Here is a 24,461-nt window from a genome sequence, read left to right on the forward strand (position 1 = left end):
TGGCACAGCTCATTAATTTATAGGCATCTCTTCTTTTTGATCTCAAATGCTTTCACTCAACTGAATAAGCCATTTTATCAATAATGCTTGCCTCTGGATTACTACCAAAAGCCACCTTGATTAGCAGAGAGTGAAGATTTGTGACCACTGAGGATATTCAGAGTGTGTCACTGGCTCTGCAGATATTTCTAAAAGATTTTCAGTTATATTTTGAACTGTAACAACATCAAGGAAATAATTTTGTAACCTCCCTCCCAAGATGACTTTGAAGGAAACATATTTATACATTCTGATGTGTTTTTTCAGCCACATTATTTAATAACCATTCTTAATGTAATGAGAATAGAAAAGACTGTGCCTCTTCAGAGAGGCTCAGTCTACTGCTTTTCCTTCTTGAGAAAGTGAACACTGAGACAAAATAATCTCTGCAACAACAAAGGAAGTTCTGTTTAACTCAGTTGCTAATTCAATGGCTGAAAGAGATCAGATAAACGGTTTGATATGTGGGAACATTAGAAACTTTGAGGGCTTTGGAGTCAGATAAACATTGACCTTACCACTCACTAACTCTTTGATCTTTGAAAAGTTACCGAGTCTCTCTGAGTCTTTGTTTGCTAATCTGCCCAATGGGATTAATAGTACAAACCTCTTAGGGAGCACTGCAGATTAATCTATATAGAGCCTGAATCTAGGAGGAATTGAATAAATATGAGCTCATGCCTACCTTCCTCTTTCCAAACCCCTCATCCTTTTATCTGTGACCGTAGATGTCAAACTCTATGAAATCCAGTCATTTACCTTCAAGTACATATGTTTTCATGCTTTCCTTCCTGATATTTTTTAAAGTGAATTTTTAGGAAAACATTTCAGTGCATTGCATAAGATGGCAATGCTAGGGTTAGGGCTAAAGAAAGACAACATCCTTGAGTTTTTCTACAGGTGGATTTCATTCTGTATCTTAACAATAAGGCCAGAAAGTGCCAAGAGATGTTAAGTGTCCAGAAAGTTGAAAGTTTTGGTTTGGGTTAGGTAGAAGGTATACAATGAAAAGATCTTGCCGGGCGCGGTGGCTCAAGCCTGTAATCCCAGCACTTTGGGAGGCTGAGACGGGCGGATCACGAGGTCAGGAGATCGAGACCATCCTGGCTAACACGGTGAAACCCCGTCTCTACTAAAAATACAAAAAAACTAGCCCGGCGAGGTGGCGGGCGCCTGTAGTCCCAGCTACTCCGGAGGCTGAGGCAGGAGAATGGCGCAAACCCGGGAGGCGGAGCTTGCAGTGAGCTGAGATTCGGCCACTGCACTCCAGCCCGGGCGACAGAGCAAGACTCCGTCTCAAAAAAAAAAAAAAAAAAAAGAAAAGATCTTATATAAAATATGTAATAAAGTCAGTTTGGTTCTCCACACACACAAAAATGCCATACTGATGATTAAAACTGAGACATAGCCAGGGGCAGCAGTTTCGCTCCTGTAACCCAAGATACTTGGGAGGCTGAAGCAGGAAGATTACTTGAGCTCAGGTGTTCAAGACCAACCTGAGCGGCCGGGCGCGGTGGCTCAAGCCTGTAATCCCAGCACTTTGGGAGGCCGAGACGGGCGGATCACGAGGTCAGGAGATCGAGACCATCCTGGCTAACACGGTGAAACCCCGTCTCTACTAAAAATACAAAAAAAAAAAAAATTAGCCGGGCGAGGTGGTGGGCGCCTGTAGTCCCAGCTACTCGGGAGGCTGAGGCAGGAGAATGGCGTGAACCCGGGAGGCGGAGCTTGCAGTGAGCTGAGATCCGGCCACTGCACTCCAGCCTGGGCGGCAGAGCCAGACTCCGTCTCAAAAAAAAAAAAAAAAAAAAAGACCAACCTGAGCAACATAGTGAGACCCCAGTCTTTAAAAAAAATGAAGATTTAAAAATCGAAACATTGTTACAAGTGGGAAATACCAGAGGTAACATTAATGAAACTTATTCTAATTTCAAATGAATCGTGGAATTAATAAATGTGTTCATATATGGTCTACTTCAGCTAGAATACATCTCTCTTGTTCACAACACTGCGGTCATGAAGTCAACCCTTATGGCACTTACCGTTGTCTACTTTGGTAAGTGCCATGTACTGTTGTGTTTCTTGACATCAAGGACCATGTCTAATTTATCTTGGAGCCTACCATACAGAGTCCTGGTGCTGATGGTGAGTTGCATTTGACAGTAACTAAAAAGATGGTGGGATATGGAGAGGTTAAGTAACTTGCCTGTTCTAATTTTGGATGTTGTTTATGGGGGCAGCTATGTCCTTGAACTTGCTGTAGTGCTGTCATAATGGGTACCCCAGGTGCTTATCTAAGGGTGGGCTGTTTTCAGCCCCATTAGAAAAAAAGATGAACTCCTGAGCAGAGCTGACACCATATGACAATTGTGCCTCCTCTGTGTTTCCCGTATCTGTATTGTGATGTCACTGTAGCAGTTATTATATTTGGACACTTAGCTTAGAATGGAGCACTCCTAGTCTGCTGTTTGTTAGTGCACATAACTATTTAGAATCTTCAACTTTAAGAATACGGTTTGATACTTATTTACAACTCAGGATTCTTAAGCAAATATACATTATTGAATATTTGTATCCTTTGGCTCCTTAGAGTTGCTCCATCCATTTGTGATGCATGTTAATAGAGAGTGAAAAAAAATAGTTGCATTTAAAGAGCTACATCTGTTTTGTGCATGAGTCATCTGAAGTTTGGACAGCTATTTGATCAAATAAATACATCTTCTTCCAGACAGGTGGCTTACTTGAATATGTCTAACTTATTTTCAGTTCCCTCTGGGAAATCTTACGTTTAACTACAGTCTCTAAACTGTTTTATCTGCCAAGGATAAGCTGGTGATGTGAAGCTTTAATTAGAAATAATGGGGCTTGCCATGGAGAAATTTAGAAAATGTCTACTACCTTTTAGTGGCACAAATATGGCAAAAATTTAGGCATTGTCTAAGTCATCACTGAATAAACTTTATTACTTAAAAATAAACATATTTTTATGAGAATTCAGAATGCCTGAACTTAGAGTGTATGAATTTAGATTGTGTTAAAAGAATGTATGTAGTTAAAATACTTAGTTGGTCTACTATTAGGGAAGATAATTTTTTTTTCACTTCCCTCCTTTGGCATTATTTTCTTCCTATTCCATAGCAAGTTAGCAAACTAAAATGTAAGTCAGGTGGTGGGGAGTGCTTTTAAAATTAGGATTATGCTTTAAAATTAGGATTTAACAGAAAGTAAGTATACATTTTGTCTGAAGTGAAATTTGTCCTTCACATCTGTTTCATGTCTGTCTGTCTAAACTGAAGGTATTTGTTAAAAGCATCACCATAGTGAATAGTAATTCAGCCCTTTCCAGATCTAGCAAAAACATTTGCTCATGTGACATTGACTAGTTGGTGGGTGCAGCACACCAACATGGCACAAGTATACATATGTAACAAACCTGCACGTTATGCACATGTACCCTAGAACTTAAAGTATAATAATAAAAAAAAATACAAAAATTGAAAAGAAAGAATACATGCCTTTTGATGCTAATAGGAGCTTTAAGATTTCTGAATGGAAAAGTACAATTTAGCTATAGTTTTATAATACATAAAAGTGCCTGAACACAAAACACTTGATTAATTCAAAGTTTAAGAAATGTTGGCAATAGAAATGAATTTTGCCTCTAAGTTTTCTGTGAAAAATTATGTAAAAGGCTTACAGGAAAATGTAAGGTGTAAACATGTAAGGGGAGCAGGAGGATTATATTTCAAAATTCACAGTGTAAAACTTCTCAATTAGTTTACAGGCAATGGTATTCAGTGATACTCATCATTGCCCCATGCCATTTGTCTAGAATTGTATAAATTGCTACATAATATGGTGTTTTAATAATTTGAACATATCTTACAATTTTGTAGTCTCAATGAAGCGCTTCAAAAGTGATAGTAGCTACTACAGGGACTAAGAAAACTTTTATAAACACTGTGATGCTTTAACAAAACGCAGTCATGTACCGGTAAATATCAGAACCGAGGAAAGGGAGCTAGCAGCTATTGAGTGTATGCCTTGTCCAGGCAGTATGCATGCATCATTTTGGTTTGTGTCATCATCCTGTTTATAAATGAGGACACTGAAAACAGCCAGGATGGTTAGCAAGAACATGGGTTGAGGGCAGATACGGCCTGCGCCCACTCTGTGCTGTTCATATGTATGTGGTGACTTTGGATAAGCTGTTGAACTGGGATTGCAGATGAATATATTGGTCAAGAGGAAGAGCTTTGGTGTAAGATTCTTGACTAAGTTCTAGCTGTAGTAGTTATCAGTTCTGAGATCTCTATAAACTTCATCTGTAAAACAGAAATGATAACACTAACCTCATATATTTGTTGTGAGAGTTAAACAAAGTATATAAAGAAGTTAACACAGTTTGTGGAAAATAGCAAGTGCTGATACATTGTCAGTGATGAAGATAATGCTGCTGCTGCTGCTACTGCTGCTGATAGGGATGGTAGGGCAGAGCTCTGACAGAAACTGAAGCATGCCTAATTCTAAAGCACATGCTTTTCCCACTGACTCTGGTCCTGGAAAAGATCAGACAGAATGGTATGGAAATGTGCCTTGAATCACAAGCAGTGGTCATTTTTGAAGTAGAAAAACTCTTTCCAAAAATACACAAATTATGGACCACTCTGCAGATGGAAATTAGAACCAAATGTGTGGAAATCAGAACCTACAAAGAGAAAAACAAGACACCAAATACATCCATACCTTGACCTCTGATAGCAGTAAGTGCTCTGAAGAAATGCAGCCTAAGTGGATAGATTTAACAGACAGGTGTTGAGGGAAAGATGACTCTAGTTGCTTAAGCAGCTGGGTGAATGGGGATTTATTTCATGAAAAGGGGAATGCTGAAGAAGAAGTGAGTAGCTGAGGAATCTGGAGTATTGTTTTGGCCAGTACTGTTTGAGATATCTGTTGTATATTTCAATGCAGATTTGGAATAAGAAGTCAGATGTGTGACAATGGAGCTCAGAGGACAGGTTGGCATGACAGTGTTGATTTGGGAGTCATGAGATTGGAAAAGATCCATGAGGTACCCCTCTATGGGAAGAAGAGAAAGAATCTGGGCTCCAGGGCATTCCAAAGTTTGGATGCCAGGAAGCAAAGCTGAATCCAGAAAAGGAGACTGAACAGAGGCTTCCAGTGATAATAGAAGTAAAACCAAGAGAAAGTGGTTTCTGAAAGCCAGTGAAGGGAGTGTTTCAAGAAGGTGAAAGCCACTATTTCCAATGCTGCCCTTAGTTTAGGTGAGATGGCAGAGGCTTGATCATTGAATCTGCTTAGTGGAGGTAGTTGGAGAGCTTGACAAGAACAATTTCAAGCATTTGTGGAGAGGAAAGCCTGCTTAGAATGGAGTTGAGGAGATAGTAGAGGCAAAAAAGTGCAAATAAAAGGTAGCAAGACATTGATTGATTGATTGATTGATTGAGATGGAGTTTTGCTCTTATTGCCCAGGCTGGAGTGCAATGGTGTGATCTCGGCTCACCGCAGCCTCCACCCCCCAGGTTCAAGCAATTCTCCTGCCTCAGCCTCCTGAGTCTCTGGGATTACAGGCATGCGCCACCATGCCCGGCTAATTTTGTACTTTTAGTAGAGATGGGGTTTCTCCGTGTTAATCAGGCTGGTCTCGAACTCCCGACCTCAGGTGATCCACCTGCCTTGGCCTCCCAAAGTGCCGGGATTACAGGTGTGAGCCACTGCACCTGGCCTGTTACCGAGACTTTTAATTAGATTTTCTATAAACCAGGGCAGGAGAATAAGATATGAACTGGAGAATGATATGGGTTTTTTTAAAAGGTTGATTTTTCAGTTTTATTTTACTGTAGATGATGCTGCATCAATGTTCTATGCCGATGAAGAAGATCTAATAGATAGGGGTAACTGACATTGCGATTGAGGGAGAGATAATTAGTACAGGAGCGGTGTTATCCATAGGCTTAAAGGTTACAATCAACATCCAACATAGAGAGGTTGATCTTTTCATATTTAGGATGGCAGATGATATGGGCCAAGATACAGGGAGATTGCAGATTTGGTGGGAAGATGAATTAGTTTTCTTCTAATTGCTTCTGTTTCCTCAGTGAAATAAGAACTAAGGTCATTAGCAAGTGCAGTATGACAGATGAGTCATGTTAATTAACCATCATCTGCATAAACTGCATTCTTGGGCAGCAGGCTCTTGGGAGATCATTTCCCAATAGAGGTTTGCTTTGTGGGCTATGTTCCCTGCCCTACTTTGGCCATAAGTGCTGTTCCTGTGTTCCTGCCGCAGTGTGATTCTTAGAGATGACAATTGAGCCGTAAGGTGTGAATGAAAGATCCCCAATGAGGAGCCTACTTTATACCTTCATTTTTTCACTGTCAACTCTGAAAGGGTGTGTTTTATCAGATGGTAGTCTAAGAAGTAAAGCAGCAAAATCAATTTTTATGTGTGTGTATATGTGTGTGTGTGTGTGTGTGTGTATATATATATATATATATATATATATATATATATTTTTTTTTTTTTTTTTTCTTCTTCTTTTTTAAACAGAGTCTCAATCCCTTCCCCAATCCCCCAGACTGGAGTGCAGTGTTGTGATCTCAGCTCACTGCAACCTCCACCTCCTGGGTTCAAGAGATTCTTTTGCCTCAGCCTCCTGAGTAGCTGGGATTACAGATACAAACCAACATTCCCAGCTAATATTTATATTTTTAATAGAGATGGGGTTTTGCTATGTTGGCCAGGCTGGTCTTGAACTCCTGACCTCAGGTGATCCGCCCACTTCAGCCTCCCGAAGTGCTGGGATTATGGGCGTGAGCTATTGTGCCCAGCCACATTTTTATTTTTTCTTGTAGGCATATATGTTGTTCCAAACCCCTAATGTAAACTATATGGATATGGATTGTTAAAGAGTGGGTCAGAAGGTAATGGGAGGAAGGAACTACACTATGAATTTACTCCCTGTCGTAAAGAAATTATATTATAGAGCCTTTCATCCACCCAGAGATGCTGACATGACCCGAGCTGATTCTGAAATGATGGAAACAGTTTATGGTTAATAAACTTCTTGTACTTTTTGACAGGAAAGGTAATATTTCAAATTATTTTTTAATGTTATACCTTAATAGAAATAAATGCTTATTAGGTGAAAAACATCTAAAGGAAATATTTTTAAAAAACAAATTATATTTTTTATTTAGTTCAGTAATCATTCATTGAGCACTTACAGTAAGCTAAACTATGGAAATAAACAGTTGCATAATTACGAGTGATTCAGTGACTTTGATCTTGAATTTGTTGTGTACATGTAGCTGTTCTACATTGTTTATTGGGTTGTATTTTGTCTTATTCCCAAAATGATTTTAGGAAACTTATGGAAGATACATTCAAACTGTAAATAAATGTAAATTATAAAATAGGAACTAAATAAAAATAGAAACATAATAACATGGGAAGTTAAGAATTAGAAGAGAAAATCAACACTAGGGGGAGAGCTAAAATAGATATTATTGACCGTAAAGGCATAAACACTTGGTAAAGATTTGTTGCATATTTGATTCTGAGCTTCTTATCAGCCATACTGGAAAGAAAAATGCAGTCAGTTACATGATTCTTATTGTTCTCAAGGGGGAAAAAAGAGTCAGTCAAGGGAAAAAATACTTGCACTGGCATCTATGTAGTTTTTTTACATGAGTTTTCCTATAGGACATACCCAGTGTGAGTGGTGAAAAGTTTTGATAGCCAATGTAATAATGTGACTTACAAAGTTACTTCTTGAAGCATCAGGACCCTTATATTATTTTGGTGATCAAGAAAAATATCAGAATTAGAGATGAAAATTGTGTGTGTGTATGTGTGTGTGTGTGTGTGTGTTTGTGTGTATGTATGTTTTGTCTGTTTTTTAAAACCAAAAGATTGAATTTTGGAAGTAAAAGAGACAGGCCGTAGTGGAATTACCTAAGGACTTGGGGTAAAATCTTGGAGATGGCCTGCATTAAGGGTAGCAAAAGAGAAGAATCCCATAAAGATTGCTGAAATGGAAGAAATGTTAGAGGAGGAACAAAATTCTGTAGTGTCAGAAAAGGCAAAGGTATCAATGAGTGTTTTAAAAAACAATCAGCCAAGGATATGAAATGTAAAGAGACCACTTCACTGTTGGTATTATCAATTCAACTTTAATTAATGACTTTTTGAGAGGAGTTTCAATAGAATGAGAAAGGGCAGGCTTAGAAAGTAAAGTGTCAGAAATGGGAAAGTGTATATAGACCTCTTCTTTCAAGGAGTGTAGAGGTGACAGAATTGTAGGTTGGTAGACTTGGGATAGAGGGATTGATTGACAGGCAAGGAAGGGGAATAATAGTGTTCAAGATTCCAGAGGAGGGAGACCTAAGATGCTCAACATAGATGGGGTTCAGAGAAGAAAGAATCACTATTTTTGCTGAGCTACAAGGAAAAGACAAGCAGAAATACCGAGAAACTTTGTGTTGGAAAGGAGGTGATGTGGTTTGGCTGTCTCCATCCAAATCTCATCCTGAATTGTAGTTCCCATAATCCCCATGCGAGGGACGCAGTAGGAAGTAATTGAATCATGGAGGCAGTTACCTCCATGTTGTTCTCCTGACAGTGAGTTTTCACGAGCTCTGATGGTTTAATAAGGGGCTGCCCCGCACTACCCCACCCCACCCTTCACTCTGCATATCGCCTTGCTGCCACCATGTTAAGAAGGACATGTTTGCTTTCCCGTCTGCCATGATTTTAAGTTTCCTGAGGCCTCCCAAGCCATGCTGAATGGTAAGTCAATTAAACCTCTTTCCTTTAGAAATTACCCAGTCTCAGGTATGTCTTTATTAGCAACATAAGAATAGACTAATACAGGAGGAAAGCTATTTGTATTGGATGGCTTCTGAAGTGGTTCAAGATTTTTGAGGTAATTTGCAAAGTGAGGTGAAATTATGTGTGGATAGGGAATCTGTTTAAGTCATGACTCTTCAGGTCAAAATACCGTGCTTAGAACATACCTTTTTGAGATTATGTAGATACCATTTTCTGCCTTTAAATATGTCAGTTCTTTGCTTTCTTAGAAATAATTTAGCTTGCCTTGCTTCCTTTACACCATCTAACTCCCACAGATGTGTTTCTTTCTCTTCTCCTTCCCTCCTTTCATTAAAAGGCCAAATGGAGATATATATATGACAATGAAGTAAATGAGCTTTATACCAATAGGCTAAGTAGAGTATTTATGAGTAGTACTTTTTAGAAAAGTGCTAGGAAAATGGTTCTTCACTGTTTTCCTAAAACATTTATAGAAACTTGATGAATAATGAATGGGAATAATTTATAATAGCCACATACTTCACTCAAATAGAACACTTGTTTATACTCTTACACAGCAGTTACGTCATGGCTATATTTTACATAAGGAGTCATATATTTTTAATGTAAATGTTACTAAAATAGTTTCATTCAATAGAGTCATAGAATCTTGGTGTCTTAAGAGATCTCAGAGTACAAGATATCCCTGAGAGGCATTCAGCTAGACATTGCTTCACTTCTGCCTAAATTGTACATTCCAGTGATCTTGAGCCATGCTAAAATATAGCATAAATAAGTCATCAATAAGTTGAATAGCAAGACGAGGATCCTGTCTACATCTTGCTAATGAATATAATGCTAGACTTTTTATATATGCATAACAGATATATTCAATGAAAATATGTGGAAAGAAGTTTTATTTTACAGTTGAGTTTTACAGTATAGTGGGAAGATTGCATTTTTAAAAGACAAAATAAGACTTAGCATTCAGAAAAAGTAGCTAGATCAAAGCAATTTCTAAGTAGAAACTCAAATTCCAGTCAGTATTTTAAATAGACACATCCTGACTCCCTTCACAGATTGCCACTGACCATATGGTAACTGCAGACATGCCTCAAAATAAAACAGCCATATGTAGATTTTCAAATACTGACCTCATCCCTAGAGAGCCATATTTATCTAGAAGAGCATTTCAAGCCATATCAAGTAGAATTATGGTTTGTGTCATGTTTGACGATTGAAAGAATCAGCCTAATGAAAAACAATCACAAGTTAAAAGCAAAATGCCAATGAAAATAAGGTTAGATACACACAGACATTTAAAACAAAGGTATCTGGAGACGTGTCTTTCGAATTCTCCTTGCCCAGTCCTTATACACAGTAGTAAAACACGTAAAAGTAGCCTTAAAATCTATCCAGTGCTATGGCCATCAGAATGGATTTAGGGGAATGCTTAAGGGCTGATCAATAGAAGTGCTTTTCATGCGTATTTCTTCTCAGCCTAGCAGTCACTGGATGCAAATATTTTCTGTCTGTTAGATGTGCTAATCGAATACCAATATTATTTTTTTCTGATTTCTATTGTAAAATTTCTAGAGCAGAACATGTGGAACTCACTTCCATGGTTTCCTGCTGTTAATCGTTCTCTATTGAAATTCTGCCAGTTTTCCAGAACATTTTGCTTTGTGGGCATGTGTCTGTGAATTAAAAACATGGAAGAAGGAACAGAATTGTTGCAGGAATTTAGAACAAATGTATTTATATATTCAGTGGTACCTCACTTCGCTTATCAAAATAGGGGTGGAGAAGGGCCAGAAAAGGGGATTCAGGAAGTAAAGGTCTACATGTAATAAAAAGATTCTGTAATGGTGATCATTGTAACTATAAAACCTTTCTCTCTCACTCTATATTTATATATTTATACATATACACACTTCTCTGTCTCCCTCTGCACACACATACCACACCTCTTATCTCTCTCTCTATATATATATACACACACACATCTCTACATACACATGCATACATATTTTATATTTATATATGTGTGTGTATATCATATCATATCATATATATATGAGAGAAAAAGATTTTAATGACCTCCTTGTGGACAGTCAAGCCCTGCTTTCCATAGGTGTAGTGTTATGCTAGCAGATCTCTCATGTCCAAGTTTTGTTTAAATCTGAGCACTCAGAGATATGCCAGTGCCTAAAATTAATAATGTTAATCGTTCCTAAATGTTCTTTAAGAGCTTTTTTTTTTTCCTTTGCATTCCTTTTAATGTAGCAGTATTTCATTGGATTTGGTTCAGTGATTGTGTTTCAGACATAGTGATATATCATAGGTTTGCCTTCAAATCAAATACAGTTATGATCCTGAAGGAAATTACCCTCATAGGCCAAAAACTCTGAAAATTGTACTTACCCTAAAAGGTCACTGATATTTCTGAACTAATCTTTATAATACATGAATAAACCTAAACATTGTCTTTTACAAAGCAAGGCCTCTCGCTGGTGTATATCACTGGGTATATAAGTAGAAATATGTAAAATTTGTTTTTGAAGTGTTATTTTTGTTTCTTGGTACGTAAATTAGATTACTTGATTCTAAGTCAGGTTTGTAAGTAGTTTTTAAAAGTCATTTGAACCTATTCAGATTACTCAGGCTCTTTCACTGTATTATCTCATTTTGTACTCTTCAGTTTTGCTAAATGTAACAAGATGAGTCTTTAACAGAAAACCTTAAAATGTTTTCTGCAATAAAAAGATCAATTCTTCATAGAAATCCAATAGCATTGTAAAATTAAAACTAATGTTTCAGCTTAAAGTCCATAAACTTGCTTTTCAATATTAATTCATTTTTGGTATTGATCTCATAAGGGAGTGTTTAGTTACCAACTGCTTTAGGCCATAAAATGTTTTGGGGCAAAGAAAATTAAAGGGATTGTTTTGGTATTATGGTGCTCTTAACAGATTTTTCAGGAATAAATGAAACTGTGTTAGTTAGCTGACATCTTTTCTGTTATTCGAGGTTGTATTTAATTGGAAAATATTGTATCTTGTCATTTATATCTGATCGTTTTATTGGATAATTTTTTTTCTGAAAATTTGTAAAATAAGACAAGAAGACTAAATGGCTTATCTAATAATGTTTTTTTTTCCCCCATAGAAATCTAGATTTTGACTCATACTTAGTGTGTAGATCAGCCTTTCCACTAAGGTTCTCAGAGGTGGCTGGCCTTCTTTACTAACTGAAAGCAGATTCAGCAGCCTCTCATAGCTTTCATGGAAAGAGTTTAATTGTTCAAGATAGCCTGTGTGTATGTCAGCCCTAAGAAGAGAGATTTGTTTTATTTATAGGCTATGATATAGGATATGATGGGATTGTCTTTGTGAGAAAAATAGATCCTAAGATGCAGCATTCACCTTGTGACTTCCAGGACCCTGTGCACCAACCTTCTTGCATATGGTGACCAAATTCATGTATGCATCTCCCTTGTAGGCTCTGTCAGTTATATTCATGACATGGTAAAGATAGCTTTAAATCTCAAGTGCCCTAGCATAGCTAAACAAATAGAAGATATGTTATATGTCCTCCTCCTTTTCCCACAGCATTTACGTTCTTCCATAACCATTTATGCTTCTTACCTATTTTAGGAATGGTACCTTTATAATTAAGTACAAGATGAGAGACTGGAAAATCCATACTTTGAATTAACTCTTCTCTTCCATGAACGTAATGCTTTACTTCCTACTACATTTTGGAGAACTTAGTACTACCCTTTTTTATAGAACATCTTTACTCTCTCTTTATTTAATGACTACCACAGGTATTTTTTCATATGTAAATTCAGTGGTTTTTCTTTTTCCTTTTTTAGTGGTACAGGTAATAGAAGAATAGGGAAAGAAAGTTGAGGGCGGGACAAGAACTACTTTTAAATTGGAGAATACATTTGCAGCTTCGTATATTCAGTTCATTTTATATATAGTTCTGGGATATTTTTGGAATAATTATGATTTTCTGAGAATCATGCTGACAGAAAACATCATCTCTTTCTTTTAAGATGTTACATTTCAAGGTACCCCCTTATGTTTACAGTAGTCATACTTCTGGAATCTGGGGGACAACTGCAATTTTTTTTAAGTTACTCTGCCCCAACATAAGATCATAGGCCATTTAATTCAGGCTGAGTTTTATTTTTTTGATACCTTTATTCATGATTACTGTTATATATAAAGCCAAATATAGCATGACTTATACATGGTTAGGTTTTCACCTTAATTCTCGTTAGTACCTATTTGTTGAATGTCTGAATCTAAAAAGGGAACATGCTGATAGAATATTACTCAATATCCATATAAAACTTAAATATCTATACAAACGGACAGTTTCTTTAACCAAGCAAATGATTAATGTTTAGGAACATAGTTCATCTCAAAATGCTCTGATGTGATAGAGATTCAAGAATACTGATTCTTGGGAACCTACATGTGGTCTAAAATGAAGGCAGGGGAATGGAATAATTCTGATTTATCTGTAGTTGTATGAATAGTCTGGCAGTACATATCTTGATTGAACTTGATAGAACTGTCATTTATTATGGTAGCCTGTTGTCTAGGTCTTATTGATTTATCCCTAGTGGATTGTTAGTCATCTGTGTAGGAGCGTTAACTATGAAAGAAAGAAATTATAAGTATAGAATGCATTTATTCTTTATGTTAATGAATCTATTTGAAATATTTTGTAGAATCTTAAATGTGAAGGGTAATTGTTTATTTGATTACAGAGAAGGAAAGCCTATACAATGTATTGGCTATTTTTAATGTAGAACTTTGAAATTGTATTCAGCTATGGAGAAATTCTACTAGAGAGCTTATGGATGAAATCATAGCATCAGTAGTTGAATTAATGTGGGATATACTTCTCATGTATTTCCACCTTTAGTTGTGAAAACACCTGTAGCTCAGAGAAGGTAAGGAACCTGCACCACATCACACAGCTTCTAAATAGCCAAGAGAGAATCAAACCTGAGTTTCCCTGATTTGGAGTAATTGTGCTGTTCAACAGTGCGTATGGTTTTATAGTCTTTAGCAGATGCAAGTCATATATAATCTTTTTTTCCTTGCATATAATATCTATTGAAATACTGGGTAGGTGAGAAAACTTTATTATATCACTAAGAATGACAGCATATTGTAAAAATACTGCCAGAATACCGTCAGTCAAGAGTGTCTGTCCTTTCATTTAAAAGTGGCTTTGTCTATAGACAGTGCTAACAATATAGCTATTTAAGAAAATTATATGGACATGGGGAAGGGAACAACACACACTGGAGCCTTCCCCGGGGTCAGGGGAAGGGAGAGCATCAGGATAAATAGCTAATGCATCTGGGGCTTAATGCCTAGGTGATGAGTTGATAGGTACAGCAAACCACCATGGCATGCATTTACCTGTGTAACAAGCCTGCACGTACTGCGCATGTATCCTGGAACTTAAAATTAAAAAAAAAAAAAAAGAAAATTATTTATTTAGAAAGGATACTTCCCCTTTTTAAATAAAAGTTTTCTAGAACAGTAATTCTTCGTAAGTTTTTCCTCAGCAACATATCACACTCCCATGACTGTTAAGAAGTCTGAAATTCCTTTAGTTGAGAATCGCTGAGGAATGCATTTTATGTCTGCTTCATTTATGTAGATACTTTTAACAGAGAAAATATCTTAGAATTTAGAAAGAATTCTTGATAGTAACAGAAATTGGTTTTTGAAAACAGTATTTTAGTAGGTATTAAGACCTGTAATCATCTCCTCTTCTAAGTAGATAAAAATCTTTACTTTAGCAACCTGGAATAATAATGACTAGATTAACACAGTCGTTGCATACTGGCCCTAATGTACCATGATCAGCTTACAAGCACACATCTATAGACAACTGGCCCATCACAACATCTTGGCAAATTGTTTGTCTTGGAGGATTTCGGAATGTATTGGCATAAATGCCAGACAGTGAAGGAATGATTGAACCACATGGGGTTGAATTTATCAATAGCAGCAGTCCATTCTTTCAGACAGAACATGTGCCAAGCACCAGCTTGTAATCACAAACAGCATCTGCTGCATATTGAAGAGGAAAAAGCATGGGTGTGCTCAGGATCTTAGTGATAGTTTATAATTAATCACAACATTGTTTAGCAACTTAGAGTGTACTCAAATTGCTTCATCCTTGAGTTCTCAGTACCCATACTTGCTCTAGTATTTCTCTTTTTTTGCTCTTCTTTCCTTCTTTTATTTCTCATATTCATCAAGTATTTACTGAGTGGCCTCTATTTACACGATCCTGAACTAAGTACAGTGGGAAGTGAAATGATAAAATGGGCAAAGCCTGAACTACACACCTGACATAATCCAGCACAGAGATCATAATTCAGTATGGAACAGAGATCAGGGACCTAGTCCACAAAACAAATTAGCCAGGAGTGAGAGCCTAGTCCAGTCCTTCAGAATTGCAAGGATGGAATCCCAAGCAGAAGGAACATTGTCTAAGAGACAAAATTGTAACAATATGGGACTTCTTTGAGTAAAACCTATTACCCAAAGATCGCTGAAGCATTGCCTATTGGAGAAGAAGTAGTATGAAACAAATCTTCTCAGGTAGGCTGGGCAGGAGTGTCCCCTTCATGAAATAGGCCCTGATGGTTCTGTTATCAATGGTTTTGAACAGGTAAGTGGAGGGTTCAGTGGAGTACTTTAGCCGACAGGTGGCAGCAATGTGGAAGCATGATGGATTGGATTTGGTAGAGACTGGGGATGTTGAGACCACATATTAGGCTTTTTATTGAACACATAAGTAGTATGTGCCAAGAAGCTTATTACCTCTAATCCTCAAATGGAGAGTATTACTCTTAAGTCCATTTTACTGAATGGAGACTTACAGAATCTCACAGTGGCTACATGGTAGGGTGGTATGTTAACACTGGTCTGTGTGAACACTTTCCACAGCCGTGCACTGTCCTCTGGGAGAGGGATACCAGACAACCAGGCAGTGGAAAGACAGAGAGGTGCAGGTGCAGAATAGAAGAAATCTTTGCAATGTTTTATGGAAAGAAGTTAGGCACACGTACATTAATTCTGATGAAAACTTAGCAATGTATTAGATTCAGGATATATGAAGAGAGAAGGAGCACTCAAAAGCCATGAATCTTGATTTACTTTGAAATTAGATAACACGGGGTAAAGAACAAGTTTGGGGTGAGAAATGAGGACTTCTGTTTTGTATGTACCTGAGTGGTGTACTTCTTGTGGGTCCTTCCTTATGCCTTAATCTCATAATACTGTTTATGTACCTCCATTGGAGCACTTAACGCCATTGTGGCGTAACTTGTTTTATTTTGGTCGATGACCCCATCCCGGTATTACGAGCTCCTCAGGGACTAGGCCTTCTCACGTTTCTGTCCCTAGCATGGAGTAAGTTCATGGGAAGTGCTTCAGGTATGAGAAGGAACTAGGGGATTCTTGGCGAGAGAGAAAGGAGAAATCAATGGAAATCCAAGGAGGAGGAATGCTTAAAATGAATGTTGTGAGAACATGATTGGGAGCCAGTTAGAGATGAGTGAAAGGCTCCCCTGACAGCACGCAGGACCTGACATGCTGAATTTGTCCTAAAATGAGTATGGCTCATTTTTGTAATTATTCTAAAACAATGCTCAACTCCCTGGATGTGGAAATGGAGAAAGAGGTAGGCTGAAATGAGTGGCTTCAAGTAGATACCTCTAGAACTGAGGCTGGATATAGTGGCAGGTGGGACCATGAAAACGATGAAGAAAATGAAGTGGAGGAATTGCAGTCGTAAGGAGCACAGAATATGTTTCTTACTATAGCTTGGAAGTGTTTTAGTTTTGTTTTGTGTTACTCCTACTGTTCATAAGTTGTTGATTTTTTATGCTAAGAAAAATCAGCTTATTTAAGTGGACATACAAAATATCTTGGCATTTGTGGCATGAACAAGATGTCGGCCCAAGTTCTGTCTCTAAACACTTAACTAGTTTGTGACCTTGGAAGAGTTATCGAATCCCTCTGCATTTAGTTTCCTCTTTTGTAAGATGGGGGTAGCAACACGTGCTCTCTCTGACTTCACAGGACTCTGATGATGATAGGAAATTGTTCATAAGGCAAGAAGAGTTATTGAAGTATTAGATAATTCATTGAGATTTGAGCAGATGCTTAATACTCTTGGTGATTGTGTGAGAATGGCCTCCTCTGGTTGCATTCAGGAAAGTACCGTGGTGTTGGGGGATCTTGCTGTGCTTGATCGTAGCCCAATTATAGGGCCTTACATTGAGGAGTGGGGAGAATAATATTTGAAGCTGAGTGGTGATTATCTTGCTCCCAGTGAGGCCCCTGCTTTCTCCACAGAGGCAGCTTTACTTTGTCAGCAATGGGGAAACCTCCTACAGTTTGCATCTTGTAATCCATTAGTCACAAAGTGTTCCATTTTTTTCCTCCTTAACTTTTATTTAATACTAATACAAGATAAAATTCATAAATAAAACAAAAAGAAAGGGAAGAATAAGAGCAAGGAAAACCTTGAAGAGATGTTAAGGGGGCTGCATCATTGGCAGTTCTCTTTCAGCGGTCTCACAGCAGACTTCATTACTCCAGTTTGATCAAATACTGTTGCTTCTAATAACCCCTTCATGTTCTTAAGGGAATATCATGCTCTTTGAATACTGAATTTTTTTTCTTATCCAGTTCACCATGTCAGCCTTCCTGACATCTAGAGTCTAGATTATTGGTGAAGCTTTTTCTTATTTTTGTTGTTAATTTTTAGCAGCTCTATTGAGGAATAACTTATATACAATAAAAAGCATGTATTTAAAGCATATAATTGTAGACATTGGCATATGTGAACACCATGAAACCACTGCCACTACCATGAAAGTGAATATATTGCTGCCTCCCCAAAAACTTCCCTTGGTGCCCCTTTGTAATTCCTCCCTTCACAGGCAACCATTGATCTGCTTTCTGTCAAGTTATTCGGATTTGAAGTTTTCTTTGGGGGAACGTTTTAAACAAATTCAGTATTTTTAATAGCTTATAGGGCTGCCTTCTTCTTGAGTGAATTTGGAAGTTGTATCTTTTAGGGAATTTGTCTGTTGCATTGAAGATGTTGCATTTAATGGCATAAAGTTGTTCATGATACTCTTATTTTAATATCTGTCCTGAGTTCACCTCATTTACTCCTAATATTGGTCATTTCTGTTTCTGGCTTTTTCCTGGATAGTCTGTGCATTCGTTTTCTGTGGTTACTGTAACAGATTACTACAAATTTGGTAGCTTAAAGCAATAGACATTTATTTTCTCACAGTTGGGATGGCCAGGTGTCCACTCCTGTCCCATACCTCCTCCAGAGTCCCTAGAGGACAACCTCTTCCTTCCTTTTTCCAGCTTCTGGGGGCACCCATCATTCCTTGGCTTTTGGCTGCATAGGTCCAGTCACCGCATTTGTCTTCTTCACTTTTGTCTTGAATCTTCCTCAGCCTTCGCCTGATAAGGATACATGTGATTGCATTTAGGGACAACCTGGATAATCTAGGATTGTCTTGATCTCAAAATTTTTAACTTAATTATATCTACAAAGTTTATTTTTGACATCTAAAATAATACAGGTTTCAGGGATTAGGATGTGAATATGTTTTGAGGGACGCTTATTTAGCCTACCATAGTTTGGCATGAAGCTTATCAATTTTATTGGTCTTTACAAAAAACACTTTTGGTTTTATGGATTTTTCTCAACTATCTTCTTTTCTGTTTCATGGATTTCCATTTGGATCTGGAGTATTACTTTTAGCATGTGCATACTTTGGGTTTCATTTGTCTGTCTTTTTCTGGTTTCTGAAGGTTGAAGGTATCCTAAGAGGTTTCTTGCAGTAATTTTACCTGTTCTACTTTAGCTCCACTCCACAAATTTTTATAGGCTACGTGTTTAGATTTTTAGATTCTTTCAACTTTATATTCTTACTAATTTTCATAGAAATGTGTTATTTAGTTTCCAACTTGGGGGATGTTTTCCAGTTGTCTTTCAGTTACTGATTTCTATATTAATTTCATTATGATCAGGATATTCTTAGTATGACTTGAATTCTTTTAAAGTTAGTTGAGACTAGTTTAGAGCTCAGAATAAAATCTACCTCAGGTAAATATTCTAAGACATTGACCATACAATTTAAGGATGCGTGTTTCCTGCTCTTATTTTGTGGAATGTGGTTTAAATGTCATTTATTAGGTCAAGTTTGTTGATAGTGTTGTTGGAGTCTTCTATATCCTTGGTGATTTTCAGGCTACTTGTTCTGTCAGTTACTGAGAGTGATGAAATATGAGAGTACAGTTGTGGGTTTTTCAATTTCCCTTTGCTGTTGTGTCAGTTTTTCTTTCAAGTATTAATATTTTGAAGCTCTTAGTAAGTGCATACATGTTTAGGATTGTTATATTCTCTTGAAGAATTGATTCCTTTATCTTTACAGATTGTATTTTCCTGTCTTTGTACATGCCTGGTTATTTTTTATTGTATGTCCAAATTATAAAATTTTAATCTCATTGTTGAGTTTTGTTCTGCGGTATCCCAGAACAAAATCATTAAGCTGCTTAAAAGCAGTTGAGTCTTGCTTTTATGCTGTTTTAGATGACATTCAAGTAATGTTTAATCTAGGCCTAAACTTACACCATTACTAAGGTTATATCCCTTCTGTATACTCTTTCTTATGCTTCAGATTTTTCACTCTGGTTGGTAGGAACAGGCACTATCCCCAGCCCTGTATGAACTCCTGGAATTGATTTCTCTAATCCTCTCCAGTAGCTCTTTTCCCTGTCTTGGGTTGTTTCCTCACACACCTCCATTGATCAGCACTCAACTGAATGAATACTCAAGGGAAATTCTGAAGATCTCCAGAGTTCTCTTCCTCCCTCTCTGAATCTTTCCTCCCTGGTCCTGTGCCATCTGAACTCTAGCCCCCTTGGCATCCCTGTATCCTGAACTGCATCTTTTCAACTCACAGACAACCGATTCACAAAAGTGGCTGCCCTTATGGGACTGTCTTTTTCATCCCTGCTGCCGGAGCCTCTGCCACCTGGACAACCTTGTGCAAGTTACTTAGCAACTTGGTAGTATAAGGTGGTGTTCAGAATGAAGGAAGAGGGATGAGCTCATTTTGGGATCTTGAATCTGCTTCTTTACTATGTGTTGTATTTTAGGTCTTTTATTTCTAATCTAGTTGGTTAAAGGTTTTAGTTTTTATAATGTGAGAATTTCTGTGTTTGAAAGATAAACATTTGATATAAAATTAAATGTGAAATGTTTGTATGCACAAAACATTTTTAATTCCAAAAGCAAAATAAATGTTTTAAGTAGAGCATGACATTTTAAATGTTCACTTATGAACATTCAGCCAATTAATATGCTTGATTTTTTTCTTTTGCCTCATAGATTCTGTGATATAAAGATTAATGATGGTTTTCATTTGTAAAGGAAGTTTTACTGCCTAATAAAGCTAGGTTTATAATTTTAATGAAAGGAAATTCTTTAATTCTGTTTATGCATAATCAGATGTGCAGCTGCTGGGACCAAAATTTATCCATTAAAAAATCCAGTCTAATAAGGGAACTACCATCATTTATTTTTAACAGGAAATCCAAATCAGGAGAAAATATAAAATCCAGATTTTTTAAAACTAGGAAATATGTGATGTTTATACAATAGCTTATCTCTTGTTTTTATGGCAAGTCAAACTTTTGCCCTAATTTGTAATAATGTTCTGTATTTCTGTCCTCCAAAATCATTATTACCTAGCCTGACCATCAAATTATGAAACACTTTAATAGTGAAAGTAGCTGCATCTCTCCAAAGATTATAATAGACTTCTTACATTAGGAAAGATGAATTTCTCATCTGAGAAAGGACTTTTGTTTGTTTTTGTTTTGTTGTCATTTCAAAAAAAATCGTGGTATACAAGGTAAATGATATTATTTTTATTTGAAAGTTTTGATTAATGGAAAAAGGTAGTGCCTTGCTTATTTTGTGGCTCACTTGCAGGTATCTGTATTTGCAGATGAATGTGTCTGTCTTTCAGGCAGCTGATCCAGATATATGTCAGCATTGTTACAATCAAGCTCTCAAAATCCACCTGTTTCACACAATCTTTCTGATATATTAGGCTTTAATACTCCTTTGCTCAAATCTAAGGCAGTTTGACATTTATAATACCCTCAGTCTGCTTTCTAAATGGATCGTCATTACATTTAGCTTTGAATGACCATTAACACTTCTCTAAATTAATCTATGCCCTCTCTTGCCATTTAGAAACAAAATCATTTGCAATAACTCAAGTTTTATGATTATACTCATATCCATGTAGGAATAGAATATTCTCACCCCTATAATATTTCGTTCTAATTAATGCCCTGGCTTGACATCCCATACTAACTTTTATTGCTGAGACAACATACATATTTTATTCCATCTTTGTGAACTTGAATATTAGATTTTCAAAAGATCCTGAAATAGTTAGACTTCTTTGGATTTTAATTTACCAGACTTGGTTTAGGGTTCATTAACAAAACTTGGACTCTAATTAAGCAATTACCATCGCAGTGATCCCAGGCCATCTCTTCTAACAGCAGGAATACCGTAGGTCCTGGCAGTCAACTCTAGCTCCATAAGGACACCATGTAGAATGCCTCTTAAAGCTAAGGTGACATTGTAACTGGAACACTTATGAGGCTGGAGGGGCCACTTTTAGTAATCATGCCCTGACAACAGGCATCAATAAGGTTAGTCAACCTACTTAAGGACTCAGTGGTTCAGATCTACAGCTTTCCAGAATTGATCCAGAGTTCAAATAAAGACTAAGGTATCTCTGCCATTTTGAAAGTTCATTTGTATTTTAAAATAATCATTGATTGCCTCTTAGGGGACTATTCAAAATTTAGAAATACACACACACACACACACACACACACACACACTCCTATAGATAATAGGTATTGTTTTTCTTTTATTAACTTTTTGGTAACTTTTATTAATAATCTCCATTGTAGCTGTAACCAAGACTGACATCATGCCCAAATTCTGTAACTTTATTAACATAATATGAATTTTGTTCTTTGTTGAATAGTTTTTAATGAATGCTTTTCTTACAGTTGATTAAAGCAATTTTGCCAGTGACTTTTAAGTAGTCCCACATGGATGGATTTTAAATAATACTTAATTGACAAGAAAGTTGTAGAACAAAGAAAGTAGTTAATCACTAGAGCTTGTAGGGCTTTAAGGAAGACTAATTTGACAGTTTTAGTTATATAGGTTTTCTAGTACCCATAACTTGCTTAAACTTAAATTCTCTCTTGTCGCTTTTACAGTTCAAACTTAAAAAAAAAAAAAAAAAAACTATCTGTTTGCAAAATAAAATATTGTACCCAGATTTCTGTAACAATGGAGTTGTTTTGATTTAAAATGCCCAGTCATGTTGATTTCATGAAGATTTGGGAAATTTTGTCCTATTGGGAATAGTTACTATGAGAGCTAAAAATAATAGATATATTCTTTTTTTCTTTCTTTCTTAAAAAAGCTGGACCTGTGATCTGCAGAATGCTGAGTTATCCCCCAACTCGCCGAGCCTTAATTGTGGGTTGTGGACTACAAATGTTTCAGCAGCTCTCAGGCATTAACACCATCATGTATGTATTTCTTTCTGGCTTTTTACTGAAAAGATTGTGAAAGGATTATTTTACGTGAAATAGTAAAAAGTATTTCATGTAAATGCTAGACTCAGTGATTTATTCTGATTAAATGTATGGATTCTCCTTTTGGGAGATACTAACTTTATAATTTTTTAATTCCAGTAATTTGTAACTAGAAAAAGGTGATTTATTTTGTTTGTTATATTATTGGCTTTATTTGATTCCATAAAATGTCTCTTTTATGCCATCCAATACCTCCTTGTATTCTGAGCTTAAATATGTCATTTTTTATAAACCATTTCCTGATGGTGGTTGGAAAGTAAAATGGAAGGAAATCACCTGGCATTGCCAGAGATTATGGGCACATAGATAACGAATTCATTTCTTTTTGGTGCAGTCTACTACAGTGCAATGTGATAAGCACATTAGTAGAAGTACATTTATTATAACCAGAGTATGGTAGAGGGGAAATTGAGTGGGAAGGATAGTGGGGAATACAGAAAAGTTCCCTGTTCTCTAATTTTAAGAGTAATTCCCAAAGCTGTATGTTTGCTGGGGGTGGGAAGGACTAAATATTAGGGGCTCTACTAGGTTTCCCTCATTCAGTATTAAACCCGTTTTTGAGGGCCTCTATTGCCCTAGACCTACAACAGTAACTAAAGTAGACCTGGGTCTTGTCCTCATGGATGTACAGGCTGATAGAGGAAACACACATTAAATAAGCTCACAGTTAAATATAAGATTTTAAATTATGATAAGGGCCAGACAGGACTCTCAATTATCCACAGAGTAGACTTTTAAGATCCTAAATAATAAAATGCAGTTTAGAGAAGGTTATGTGCTCTCCCAGGGCACATATTGTTAGATTAAAATCTGCCACATCTTAGAAGTCCTCCCTACCCCCTTCCTATTGATTGAAGTTTTTCATTAAGAAAATACAAATTAGGGGGGCAGAGCAAGATGGCCGAATAGGAACAGCTCCAGTCTCCAACTCCCAGCACGAGCGACACAGAAGACCGGTGATTTCTGCATTTTCAACTGAGACTCCACCTCTGAGGACAGGGCACAGTTAACAACAGCAACAACAAAAGCAGCAGGAACCTCTGCAGATGCAAACGACTTTGTCTGACAGCTTTGAAGAGAGCCGTGGATCTCCCAACAAGGAGGTTGAGATCTGAGAACGGACAGACTGCCTGCTCAAGTGGGTCCCTGACCCCTGAGTAGCCTAACTGGGAGACATTCCCCACTAGGGGCAGTCTGACACCCCACACCTCACACGGTGGAGTACACCCCTGAGAGGAAGCTTCCAAAGTAAGAATCAGATAGGTACACTTGCTGTTCAGCAATATTCTATCTTCTGCAACCTCTGCTGCTGATACCCAGACAAACAGGGTCTGGAGTGGACCTCAAGCAATCTCCAACAGACCTACAGCTGAGGGTCCTGACTGTTAGAAGGAAAACTATCAAACAGGAAGGACACCTATACCAAAACCCCATCAGTACGCCACCGTCATCAAAGACCAGAGGCAGATAAAACCACAAAGATGGGGAAAAAGCAGGGCAGAAAAGCTGGAAATTCAAAAAATAAGAGCACATCTCCCCCTGCAAAGAAGCGCAGCCCATCGCCAGCAACGGATCAAACCTGGTCAGAGAATGACTTTGACGAGATGAGAGAAGAAGGCTTCAGTCCATCAGACTTCTCAGAGCTAAAGGAGGAATTATGTACCCAGCGCAAAGAAACTAAAAATCTTGAAAAAAGTGTGGAAGAATTGACAGCTAGACTAATTAATGCCGAGAAGGTCGTAAACAAAATGACAGAGATGAAAACCATGACACGAGAAATACGTGACAAATGCACAAGCTTC

At 37.2% G+C, this 24,461-nt stretch overlaps 1 protein-coding gene across 1 annotated transcript in view; it reads left to right on the forward strand.

Annotated features, from left to right (window-relative positions):
* The window catches only part of SLC2A13 (solute carrier family 2 member 13), a 391,075-nt gene that overhangs the window by 158,131 nt on the left and 208,483 nt on the right, over positions 1–24,461 (forward strand). The window contains exon 4 of the mRNA XM_033222427.1: positions 22,485–22,593. Within this exon, the coding sequence (XP_033078318.1) occupies positions 22,485–22,593 (109 nt within the window). The remainder of the gene's footprint in view (positions 1–22,484; positions 22,594–24,461) is intronic.

The sequence above is a fragment of the Trachypithecus francoisi genome, unplaced genomic scaffold (assembly GCF_009764315.1).
Source record: "Trachypithecus francoisi isolate TF-2019V2 unplaced genomic scaffold, Tfra_2.0 Lachesis_group11, whole genome shotgun sequence".
NCBI classification, from domain to species: Eukaryota; Metazoa; Chordata; class Mammalia; order Primates; family Cercopithecidae; genus Trachypithecus; species Trachypithecus francoisi.